A 13,036-nucleotide genomic window follows, 5' to 3' on the forward strand; every position below is an offset into this window, starting at 1 on the left:
AACAATGAATAAAAATAGTGCACAATGTTCTACAAAGCTATCACTTATTTCTATATGTTTCTACATAACATACATAGCACAGATAACCTTTACACATGCTGTTGTGGGAAAATTTTGCATATACACTGTTGATATGTGATCCAAATTCAGAGAAGGCCGGGTTTTCGTAGTGTAGCGGAGAAAACCGGCCTCTAAAACACCGCAACCTTCCGAGATGTCGGGGGGGGGGGGGGTGCATACTGTTATGGGAACAAATTTGCATAAACACATACTGTTACGGGAACAAATTTGCACAGGCCAAAGCAATACACCAATACCTTCCTACTACGGTCGATGGGCAGGAGGTCGGTTGCCGGTCAGGAGGGAGGACGCCGGGCAGCAGGCGGTCGCCGGGCAGCAGGGAGCACGCCGGCCAGCAGGGACGTCACCGGTCAGGACGGAGAAAGCCGGGCAGCAGGGAGGTCGCCGGCCACCTGGGAGCTGGACGGTGAGAAAGGGGCGGTCGCCGGCCACCAGGGAGGAAGCTGCGGAAGGGGAACCTGCGCCGGTGAGAGTGTCAGGACGCCGGCGGCTTGGATCTGGACGGCCGGCCACCGACCGCGGCGGCCTGAACAGAACGACAGGGAAGGGGGCGGACGGCAAGAAAACGGGGGAGGAGGACCTGGAGACGAGACGAACGGGGGCAGCGCACCTTAGAGAGCTCGCCGGTGGCCCGAATCTAGAGGGCTGGACGGAAGACGGCGGACGGCGGGGGCTGGACGGCGAAACCCTAGGCGGCGCCCTCCATTCTCCTGTGCGCTCGTGCAGGGGAAGGGGCGCTCGAAGGGGAGCGCTCGATCTGGGAGGGTGGGCGCCAGGGGGAGGGAACGGGCCTGGGAGTTTTGTTTAGTGGCAATTGCGGGTAATTTTCTACCAACTCTATGGGGAGGTCTATTTTTTGGTTGGTTGAGAAGCTGTTTTGGGCGCGGGAGGAGCTGGTTTTTTCCGATTCTCCGATCCCTTCGTAAAATGAGGAATCGATTCCTCTGCTCCACGCGAGAATTGCTCCACAGAAACACCTGTTTGGTAGAGCTCCTCGGATTCTCGGGGAGAATCAGGAGCTGGGAGCTCTACCAAACGGGTCCTAAGAGGCTGAGAGCTGAAAAAAATAGCTTCTCCTGATTCTATGAAGTGATTTCCGAGACCTTATGCTATAGAATCAAAGATAATCCACTTTCAGTCACAGAATCATCTCTCAGAGAATCAACTTCCATAGAGAACCAGAATCAGATGGAGCTCTACCAAACAGACCCTTAATCTGGGCTAGGAATAATAGATATAACAAGAGATCAGAATTTATTTCGGATCGGGAACTAATTACAATAAAATAGACTTATAATAGGTACAACAAGAGATCGGGATTGATTCCACACCCCTCGACTCATGGATTGATTCCCGATCTCTTGTTATACCTACTATGAGTCTATTTTGTTGCGATCGGTTCCTGGTGAGGAGGAAGATAAGGTTATATGAGTGAATGATATGAACGATTAGACCTAATCATCCGACAACTTATAAGGGCACAAACTATTATAATAATAAAGCGGTAGCTATATACCAAAAGGTGGCATTGCTATAAAGCTAGCCAAGATCATAGCTGGAGCCCCCAAACTTTATCGTGCAAAATAGGAGCCCAGTTCTCTACTGAGCCTACAGCTCCAACCTCAGGCCCGTTGCCTCGTTCCAATACTGGGCCAGCCCAACACAACGAGCAAATCTGCGAATTGCCGAAACCAGCCCTCGCTTCCGCTCCGCCTCGTCGGCTTCGGCTCTCGCCAATCGCTGCCGCCCCGGCCGGCTCGCCTCGCTCGCTCTCCTCCCCGCGCAGGCGTGCACTCCTCCTTCCCAGCGGGGACGGCGCCGCCACCACGCAGCCAGGTCCGCTTATCGTCCCTTCCCCTTCCCATCCCTTCCTCTCCTCTCCCCTCCTCTCCTTCGTGCGCCGCTCCGGTGGGTACCCGCGTCGCTCCGTTCGGGATCGCCGGGCCGGCGGCTCACGGGGTTCATCCCGATCCGAGCCGCACTCTGTGTTGGTGTGCGCGTGCGTGCCTTGTGGCTTCTCTTTCGAGCCTCGCGGGGTTGCTGTGGGTAGTTTGTTCCAGGCTACTGCGGGCACGGCCGCTTCGGTTGCCTGCATATATGCGTCACTGGTTGCTTCGATCGGTTTCTCGATGCTTCATATTAACTTTAGAATTATACGCATGGAAATGCTCTAGCGCAATTGGATGTTTAGTACCACGTGCTTACTGGTGAAGTGTGCCTATAGTTGCAAGCACGGGGGATACTTTGTTTTACATGACATTGAATCGAAATGAAATGCTTCAGCGAGAGGAAGTGAGGCTGAGCTTAATAAGTTCTCCGAACCTTGTTGATGCTGCCAGTTGTCACTGGTTAAGATAGATATATCGCTGTCAGCATAGAGACACATTGTCACTTCCCCATTTCTTCTTTGAGCTGTGGCTGGTCTGCTCTTGAGTCATGACTTCTCGTTTCACACATGCAGTGACACTGACGCTGGAGTGCAATGGAGAACATCCGGTACGCCGAGGAGCTCGTGAGGGAGTTCCTAGTATTCAGGGGTTTCACAAGTACGCTGCAAGCATACGAGTCGGAGTTGTCTACTGAGATTGGCAGGAATTTTCAAGTAGATAAGATCCTGGATTTAGTATTCTCAGAGTATGTTGCCAAATACCAACTGGATAGGTTGGTAGGCCTGTTCACCTTTTTCAAGCAGTGTTTCACATCACCTGCGGACACAGAGTTGTTCTCGACCCTTGTTAAGTTGGAGCTATCAGTATTAAGGTACTATGTTATCAATGCCTTGAAATCTGGAAGACAAGACAAAGTAATTGAATTCTTTGGTGAAAGCAGCAATTATCTGATGCAAAAACGTGAAGATTGGCTGGCATGGTTCGGTATGTGTTCATTGCCTTCTTTTGCCTACGTTACTTCTATAATCTGCACCATTCTAATGCTTTGTCAATCTCAATAACATTATGCAGCTATTCCATATATTAAGAACCCAAGCTTCGATCCGCAGTTCCGTGTATATTTCTCCAAAGAATGGTTGGACACTTTGTTTCTTTCATTTAGGAATTTTTTGAGTGGGATATTCAATGAGACTCATATCCTTTTATGACATGTATTCCTTCCTATAGCTGGTGGGATGTTTTTAACCTCTTACAATATCTTCTCTGCTGTTGACTGATTTATTACCTTATCTCCACTTGAGTTGATCATCAATGTGATATAATCATTGTTTGTGAATGTTATTGTTTCTACTAGAAACTTGCTTTGAAACATCACTGTTTTATCCTTAACCTTTCTACGGATCCCAGCTCTTTTAAGAATTAGCACTGAAAAGAATACCATCAAATCCCTCAAGAACGACATAAAGCAACTGAATAATAAATTGGCAGAGCTACAAGCGTCGTTAGAGGCGAAGGAAGATGAAATATCTCAGTTGAGAAGGTAAAGCTTCTCTTTCCTGCAAAATTATCTTTTTTTGCCTCCTAGTGCATGCCAAGGCTTTGTAATTGGCATATGGATCGTTCCATAAAGTAACAGCTAGTATATTAGATTCAATTGGGTTAAGTGATATATGTGGGTGAAGTAAACATTAACTTTCCTATGAATGTTATATCTTCTTTCAATATTTAGCTTGGTTATATTGTGAGTGCTAACTACCAACCTCGAATGTACACAAGAATACAAGATCAAACACTTGGATTCATCCTCTAAATAGGTCTCAACTTATAAATACAGGAACTACAATGGTGCTGGTTATGGAAACAAGAATTTAATTGGTACTAGTACAGCTGGTACCCCTCCTGAACAAGAGATGTCAGAAAACTATGAAGAATCCTCAACCTCAAGTAGCATGATTCAGGGTTTTGATTCAAGGTCTTCATGTTCAGTGAAATCTTCTAAAAGAGATGGGAAATTCCATGAATCTTCTGAGATAAGACATACAGGTAGGTTCCTTGTACTTGCTTTTTTTTCATGGTTCTTGTATCTGTATTTGCTATGTGTTTATGCAGGGTAACCAGTAATAGAGGTGTGCTGTTATCTTCACCATCATGCATTCTAATGCAATCATAGTTTGGATGACTTGTATGCACACAAGACAACATATTTTTCTATTTGATATTCTTCAGTGTTTTTATTTTGTTGACTCTATGTACCACATGGCATTTCCCCCCTGTATCTTTGGTAACCTGGATGCATAATATGTCTCTTTCGCTGCAGAGGATGAGCAGGTTTTGGTGACCGAGGAAGACTTTCCTGAAGTGAGAGTTGGTTTTCAGGTAATCTACAGTTTGTTCCCCACTATTCTATTATCACCTTTTGCAGTTACTTATATGACTGATTGGGCTTGCTAACAGGAAACATTTTTAGGCCATAACAGTTCAATTAGCCAATGTCGATTTTCTGCATCCGGTTCAAATATTGCTAGTTCATCAATCGATGGTACAGTTAGGTAATTCTACTATCTCGAGTAGCTTCAGTTTAGCTGACTAACTGAAAGTTCTGGATTTTGACCTGTTGGTCTCACACTTCTGAAAGGATCTGGACGTATGATTCATCAACACCATCATCCAAAAATGCCACTATATACTGTGGGGCTGAAGTCAGTGCACTTTCTTGGGAATGCAGATCTGACAGATTGGTACGCCTATACTGGATTGTACCGCATTAGTATATTTCCATTACTCCAAATTTGTTTAAACTTGTTTAAGACTTCTGTTTTGTCACCCATTTTTCTTGACCATAGCTACTCATAGGCACAGCTAATGGAGGAATTAAAGCTTGGAATGCTGATGCAAAGAGAGTTGTTTGCGACCTGAATACATCAAGAGACTTTCCAAGGTTGCAACCTATTATCTGCTGGTTCCTTGCTGAAAATGTGTCACTAACAAAGCTTTCCATTTTATGCAGCATCTTAGATTTGAAATGTAGCCCTGTCGAACCTGTGTTTGTCTCTGCAGCTGCATCAACACGGTATATTTAGCTTCATGCTTCATGTACTTGATAAGAAGTCCATTACCTTGTTCTCTAATAGCACTGCATTATTATACTTATTTTCAGCTTATAAACCTTTTCAGGCATGGATCAACTATTTTTGAGAGAACAGGATTCGCAAACTTGACCGTGTGGCATATGAAAACATGGAAGCCATTGGTACTTCTTTTGCTTTCATCCTCTTTTCTTGAAATTATATGTGTACTGTTTAGCCAATGTCTTTCCTAAATATTTCCCCCTTTTTTTTTTCTTCTATTGTGAAGATGGTCCTCCCTCTTGGTGAGGATCCACCTGCTATCACTTCTCTTTGCTTCAATCACAATGGAAAAATCTTGGCAGCTTCTGCAACAGATGGGATGATTCACATGTTTGGTATCCTTTAGTCGTTGTATTCTTTTATCATCACTATCAAGTTACCTGCTCTCTGTATTTTTTTTGGGGTGTAGCTTCCTATCATCCTGAATTCCTGGATTGATTCAGATGCTCACTTTTTTGGTACTGGTATTTTGTTCTTAAGATAATCATACATCCTATCCATTATCCACCTGCATTAGTCTTTTTTTTCTCGAACGACGCAGGAGAACTGTGTCATTTCGTTTAAGGAAGAAAAAAAGGGGTGAGAACTGAAGTTAGAAAAACCTCGGCCCTCATTACAACACACCAACTTAGCTTGTTACTTACAAAAAAACACACAGTGACCAAACCGTGACCAAAAGAGAAAAACACGTAGGACCTAGGGGGCCTGTTGGAGCGACCTATCGAGAAGTTCTTTGAGCTTGGTGGCTCCTGCCAAGCACCAAAGCACACATTCAGTAGACACCTTCTGCAGGAGCACCTGAACATCAGGTCTCGCTCCCTCGAATAAACACGAGTTTCGATGCTTCCAAACTTCCCATGTGACCAGAATGATGAGCTGCATTAGTCTGACCTCAACCCAATGTTTCAAACAAGCATTAGGCGTTAGACAGGCGGTCAGGCTTCGCCTAGCACCTAAGGTGTTCCTAGGTGGCAGTACTTTTTTCACTCAGATGGAGTAGTGCCCTGTTAAATAAAGGTAATATAGCATATTACAACATAGAATTTGACATTATCATTCATGAATTCCATGATCATAATTCATCTTCCTTCATCTCTAATTTGTATTCATCTTCAAACATAGATTAACTCCTAAACCACTGTAGGCATCAATTAGTGCCTAGCCGTCACCTAGCATCTCCTTTTGAAACAGAGCCTCAGCCAGAATTAAAAGCTTAGCTAGCTAGCAAACATCAATATTTGCAGTTTAGCAATGAAACAGTTTATTGGTTGAACGGTTTTGGAACTTTGCATCATTCTTTCCCCCACCATGCTAGGATTTGCTTTATGTTGTTTGCATGATATTTCATTTATCTTCTCCTTTTGTGATTATTGAGCCCATCATCTTAACTGCAAATAGACATGTCTGCTGGCCTGCAAATTACGGGATGGCCTGCGCATGATTCCCCAGTGAGCTCAGTTCTTTTTGGGCCAGCAGAAACTAGCATATTCAGTTTAGGCTCAGATGGAAAGGTATACAACATTTCACCTTTTCCCTTTTTTGATGGAACTAGTCATATCAGTGTGATAAAAAAACGTAGAGTATGTATTTGGTATCCAAAATTGATTGCATGGTGTGACCATAGCAGTTGCGAGGCCTTCCCCATCAGAAGTCTTATGGTTTCTTAATTTTTCCACCCCTCAATTCACAACCTGTTTAAACTATCTTGCTCGTCGCAACAAGATCAATAAAATGTTATCTATATGTTGCATGTGTCCTGACTGCTGGAATAAAACCAAAATATACAACGAGAACAAATAGGTATACTACATCAACAATCAAAAGGTACTAGTGTAATAATGTGTTGCCTTGTATCATGAGAACAAACCAAAAGTACTACTGAAGCAAAATTAAAATACTACTGAAAAAGACATTGAAGAGTGCTAAGTGAACCGGTCAGATGCTCTAGGGGCCATGTAAATAGATGTAGATCTGATCACTGGGAACACAATAGTTTAAAAGGAATGATGCTTGATTTACGACACAAACATTTAAATCTAGATATGCTGTTCTATTTTGGGCGGGCTTGACATCTTTTCTTTTCTCATGGTGGGAATTTGGGTGTGGGGCCCTACTGATAAGCCTCTGCATATCAGTTGTAGTTCCATGGATCCTCATGGTCAAATATTCCAAAATATCTCCAGTTATCACTTATCAGCTATAAACAAATTAAAAGTTGTAATATATTTTATTATATCACTATTTTTCTTGGTACTAATGTAGATTTCTTTCATGTAAATATTTATCTTGTGATCTTTCATTACTTTGCATGATTTCATCCCACGTTAACTGTATCACTTAATAGATATTTGAATGGAGCTTGCACAATCAAGGCCAGATTCTTTGGTCAAGAGATTGCAGCAGGTGAGAATACCCTACATTTCATGATCATTAGTGAATTGTTAGGACAGTTGAATTGCTCATTCCTACTTGTGCCTCTATTACCAGATTTTGCAATCCAGAGAGCTTTAACAAGCGAATGCATGAGATAGCATTGGATTCTAATGGAAAGAGGCTGCTGGTTACCTCCGGTTTGGTCCGGGCCCCAATATATCAGGTTTCCACCATTATCCGATCGTCCCAGTTATTTTTTTAAGAAACGGGTACCGATGCACTCATCTGCAATTTCCCTTCAGGTACAAGGTCATGAGAGTGGATTGAGGACACTACCGCACAGTTCATCTATCACAAGTGTGGATTGGCATCCAACACTGCCAATGTACATCACCGGGTCCGCAGACCACTCTGTCCGTGTCACATCTATTTTATGATCAATAAAGCAAAGTAATCGCCTTGAGATTTTGTCGATGTCTCAATGCAATCGGAGATATTATTGCCTAAAGGGACCAGTAAAGCTCCTGGTGACAACCTGTTTCCCAGCAAGCAAGCATCCATTCTTATCGACAGTCTTAACCTTGTGGGAGGCTTTTTGGTGTCACGGCATATTTTGCATGGAAGAGTTGTGTTTGTGTCTTGTAGCTGCGCTGTACCCTATGGTTAGTTTTCCAACATTTTTTGTTGTAAAACAGAAACAGGTATAGAATTCTGTGATCCTTTTGTATACGCACTAGATTAAATTGTTACTTCATGTTACTTCAATTGTTCGAACGTCACATCATTCATCAAAAGCACATAGAGGATCAATGCCACACGCTTTCAGTCTTTTTGTGGGAGTTGGCAAGAAAGGAACACAGTATGATTGTATGATTCAGCCTCTGTTCATCACAACATTGGAGGCGTTCATATTTCTGAAACCAACAAGTTTGTATGAACTCATAGATGTAGCACTGTTTGCCATTTGGATTCAATTTGGGGTCCATGTTGCAGTATACGTATCATGCTCATCTTTCGTCATGTTGTCATTCTTATCTGCTCAGTTTTGTTTGGTGTGTATTAGTAGGCCATGTGCATGATGCACCCAAGTATGTGGCAGTGTCCCTTTCTTGCCTGACCTGATCGGTTTTCTTGCTGAAATGAATAGGGACGACAGATCTGAAATCGAGTCTGTTGGACCAGCAGTGCTCACTGCCTTTGATTGAAATAGACCCCTGTTGTATGTAACAAATGCAACGGATGCAAATCATAGCTCGGTGGTCGGCTATCACAGAGGCCGTGTGATCTCCAGAGTCCTGATTGTTCATGAACATGGCCTGTCATTTCCGATGTCCCTATACTACATCGTACTCGATAATAGAGCTCAGTACTGTAAGGTTGCGACATGTTACCTAGAGGCAACAGCAGAATCAACTCCATGCAATGAGTTATCGCTACCATCGTCCTCCCTTTTCCTCTCTTATTATCACCTCAACTCATTTTTACTATCCTCCTTGGATGTGTGTAGAGCTATATTCTTGTATATAGCTGGTTAAACTCTAAATCCCTTATATTTTTAGATTAAGGCTAAATCCCTTATAGCTGGTTAACTCTAAAAAATTCCTCACATGTCACTGGTTAAACTCTAAATCCCTTATATTTTTAGATTAAGGCTAAATCCCTTATATATCGTTGTCAGTGTCGGTAGGGATCCCATGTGTCATAGATACAATGACGGCGTATGAGGGATTGTACGCCAGTTATCCCCAAGTCTAACTCTAACGTCTACATGTGCAAATATATGCACTCCCTTAGTTTTTAAATATACGATGTCTACAATAAGCTAATAAACTAGTTTATTTTAAATTAACTAGCTAGTGCCAACTACCGTATATTTTAAAACGGAGGGAGTACTTGTTCTAAACGAATTCATAACTTCTTCAGGCACACTAATGTTAGAAAGAACAACCAGTCACTCGCTTCACGTGCTAGCTGGAGTATTGCTTTTGATCCATGGGCGTAGCTGCAACCATATAAATGGCACGGGCAATTTGCGCGCGCGCGCACACACACACATATCATAAAGTAGATACGCAATAATCGCACATACACACCGGAGCATTAAAGGATACGCACTTGCCGTTGGGGCTAGTTCGTTCATCGGCCTGTGGATGGCGGTTCTTCCTTTCTTCCCGGTCGAGTTGGTTGCTTCCTGTGCTGGCAGGGAAGGTGTGGTGTTGAGTCACAGCTTCCAACTGCCAACAGCTCCGGTTTCTTAAACAGATGACAGCGATCTGGAGTCTGGACGGACGGGCTCCAAAATTCATCGAGTTTTGGCCACTACGGGTTGCTCCAATAATTTGATCATCATGAGTTCTGGGATCCATGGACCACGGGGAAAAAGAAACACAAATGGCCCGGACTATGATTCCATCTTTTTTTTTTGCAGTGATCGGAAAAGGTACCGAAACATGTCTGAATTCTTACCAGTTGTACCTAGAACTAGAAGGATGGCAAGAGATCTCGCGTGATTTTGATTTCAAAGGACCGTAACAGAGCAGCCTCGTGAAGTTGCAACTGACCCATCTTAGCAGATGACAAGAACTTGTCTCTATCTCTATCGTCTGATAAACAGAGTATCTCTATCAACCTGTTGACGACATGAAAACAGAGTATCTCTATCTGATTTCATGGCACAGCATTGCCCTATATATTCAGAGTCCAACAGCATGAACACCCTGTGATAGATGCAGGCATGCAGCTATGACTGATGGACGATGAAATAATGCAGCCGTGGCTAGCAGACGGCTAGTTGTGGTTGCTGCTTCATGCTTTCAGCTCGATCACGTGCAGGTTGCAAGTGGCAACGTGGACTACGGCCGAGCTTCCGGGCATGTAGTATTGGCTCCTGTTTTGACAAGTTCGATGTGCACGGTAGCTTGGGCTAAAGGCTGCCCAGGGGTACAACACTACTTACACATATACATTGATGAGAAAAGATGCAAGCACTGGTGCGGTAGAAGTGGCAGGCAGTCTTGCGTTAGCAAATCAGAGTGGTTGGACGACGTGACATGACCTCATGCCTCGCAGCTGCATTCGGGAGGTCGAATCATCGATGAACAGGCGGCAGCACGACGCAAGTACTGGGCGCATGCACAGCACAGACGACGGACGCCATTACTGCCGGCCTCCAAGCAAGCTCATAACTGCGCGGCACCAACCTGTTGACAGGCCCATTTCAGCTAACCCTGCATGGCCTGATCGAAGGCCCTGGACGCCTACGCGGATTGTTGCGTCTTCTCCTGCACCTGGCTAGCTGATGACATGCATGCACGACCGGGGCGCTTTGAGAATTGAGATAGATGACTGTCGTCTTGGCAGATGCCGGCGGCTGCAGGAGTTCCACCGAGACACAGCCCGGGAAGTACAGCAATTCCAGAGAGGGGGGGGGGGGGGGGGGGGGGGGATCGATACGGAGCCCTACCATTTCCACGAGCGATCGAGCTTGCTTTACAAAAAGTCTCCGCCGCGCGCTCTGCTCGTGCCTCGCCGACTGACGGCTACCTCTACCTCGTTTCCTCATCAGTAAAGTGACCACGAATTCACGATGGTCCAGTTCGTGGCCATACGTTTCCAAGAGGAAAGGAGGTGTATGGTGACCGGTGAGAAAGCCCGGAAACCACCTCCACTCCCGTGACCATACCCACGTCGCAGTCGTAGACGATCGACCTGCGTCGCGGCACGCGGCGCGTCTCCGTCGTCCATGCATGCAGGACACAGCAGAGCTGAAACGTGCGCGCGTGACCGTCTCCATCCCCGGCGCTCGCCCGAAAAGGCGGCCGGATTTGTGCCCACAAGCGGCTAACCAAGCCCCGCCAGCCCGCCCGCACGCCGGCCGGCCCATGAATTCGCCGCCCTTTCAATGCCTCTGCCGGCCGGCTAGCTGCCCAACGCCGCGAGCGCCAACCACAAGCGACACCGGCCTGCGCTGCACCGTCCACGTCGGTCTCTCCCACGACAGCGACAACCGCGCACGCGAACGCTCACCGGGCCGGGGATCGCCTCGCCGGCGCGGCGCCCGCGCGAAAAAGACTGCCCCTCATAAAGGCCAGCCGCGCGCGTGCACAACGCTACGGCCTGACGCGCGCGGCGATCTCGATCCCTTTCTCCTTTCGGTGTTGCAGCTGCCTGCCGGCCTGCCTGCCTGCACGGCTGCACGCGCGCGGCCCGCTTTCCATTTCCTTCCGGAGCATGCAGGGAATGCTATAGCAAGCTAGATGAAAGCGTCGCGGGACGGCGGCGATCGGTCGAGCAATGAATGCGCGCGAGACTGTGAGAGGAGACGTCGTCGTCGCCGGGATGCGCCTCGGCGGGGGGATGGAGATCGATGCGTGCGTTCCGGCGAGGCCGTGGCACAGGCACGCCGGCACGGCACAGCACAGGACAAAAGTGGAGGGACGGATCACGGATGGGTGTGAGCGGAGGCATGAATGGCGCACGCCAAAGTTGGTGGCGACCCGGCTTGTTCTCGTCGACTTGAATTGGTGCGCGGATTTGGAATTCGGACGTCGATTCCTTTGGGTCGGTTAAGACGGGAATATCTTCATCGCGCGCGCGATCGCCGCCGCCGGTAGTCGTGCTGCCGCTGGTTAGGGTTTTGGGGTGGTTGGGTTCCAAAGGGACGGACCTATAGAGGGTTGTCGGGAGGTCGCCATATCGGCGGTAGGACTGGTCGAGACGGCGGCGAGATGGGGCGGGGGGAGGGGGGGGGGGGGGGGGGGGGCGCCGCCGGCCGGGGCAGCGGGAGATGGTGGTCGGTGGCGGGGGAGCTCGAGCCGGAGGTAGAACCACGAAGAGATTAGCGGCCGTGGTGGAGTGTGGCGGCGGAGGCGGCTATAGCCGGAGCTTGGCCGGGGAGAGCGGGGGAGCAGCAGGATCGGATCAACGGTGTTTCTTCTTCGAGCTGCGAAGTCGCAGTCGCATATGCTAGGAATAGACGTCCCCCAGTTAAGATGGTTTCATTAGCTAACTTTGCCAACTGGAGCATGATGATTGGGATTCTATTCCACCAAATCACACAGTGCAATAGTGAAGACAATGAAAGCCGTCTGAAATGGAGTATACATCATGCACAACTGGAGAAAGATCTTTCTATACCATATCATAGTACTTGTTATGGATTTATAGTTATACACTTGTACGTACTCTTTCCGCTCACAAGTATGCTCTTTTAATGAAGAAATAGAAGGGCAGCTACATTATCGTACTTTCTCCATTCTAAATTATAGGTCGTTTTATTTTATTTTCTTCTAGATACATAGTAAGACAAAATGTATATACTTGTGCATAATAAAAATATGTATTTAGAAAAGCAAAAACGATCGATAATTTGGAATAGAAAAATAGTTTATGCCAACATAATGGACATTTTTCACTATTTTCAGGAAAACTTATAATAATCAATATCACTATTGTACTTACTTATACGAAATACTATGTTCCTTGTGAATGCTTTTTCTGGACCACTCAACAGTGGATCATAACCCAACAGCCAGTGAGCAAACTAATACTGCTATAGCATATGTG

The 13,036-nt window shown here is 46.1% G+C and overlaps 1 protein-coding gene across 2 annotated transcripts; it reads left to right on the top strand.

The window, feature by feature from the left end:
• The first annotated feature begins 1,770 nt into the window (after nucleotides 1-1,770).
• Nucleotides 1,771-8,445, top strand: LOC112874797 (WD repeat-containing protein 91 homolog). 2 transcript variants are annotated; one of them, XM_025938328.1, is made up of 17 exons: nucleotides 1,771-1,917; nucleotides 2,543-2,841; nucleotides 2,911-2,954; nucleotides 3,042-3,164; nucleotides 3,369-3,510; nucleotides 3,805-4,013; nucleotides 4,288-4,346; nucleotides 4,425-4,519; nucleotides 4,606-4,708; nucleotides 4,814-4,908; nucleotides 4,978-5,040; nucleotides 5,145-5,220; nucleotides 5,325-5,433; nucleotides 6,497-6,609; nucleotides 7,443-7,501; nucleotides 7,586-7,694; nucleotides 7,774-8,445. In XM_025938328.1, the coding sequence occupies exons 2-17, from the start codon at nucleotides 2,564-2,566 to the stop codon at nucleotides 7,906-7,908; spliced, it is 1,812 nt and encodes a 603-aa protein (XP_025794113.1). In that variant the 5' UTR covers nucleotides 1,771-1,917; nucleotides 2,543-2,563; the 3' UTR covers nucleotides 7,909-8,445. The 2 variants fall into 2 exon arrangements, with proteins under 2 accessions (XP_025794113.1, XP_025794112.1); XM_025938327.1 differs by having other exon boundaries at nucleotides 2,543-2,954.
• The last annotated feature ends 4,591 nt before the right edge of the window (nucleotides 8,446-13,036 follow it).

Source organism: Panicum hallii, chromosome 9 (genome assembly GCF_002211085.1).
Source record: "Panicum hallii strain FIL2 chromosome 9, PHallii_v3.1, whole genome shotgun sequence".
In the NCBI taxonomy this organism is placed as follows: Eukaryota; Viridiplantae; Streptophyta; class Magnoliopsida; order Poales; family Poaceae; genus Panicum; species Panicum hallii.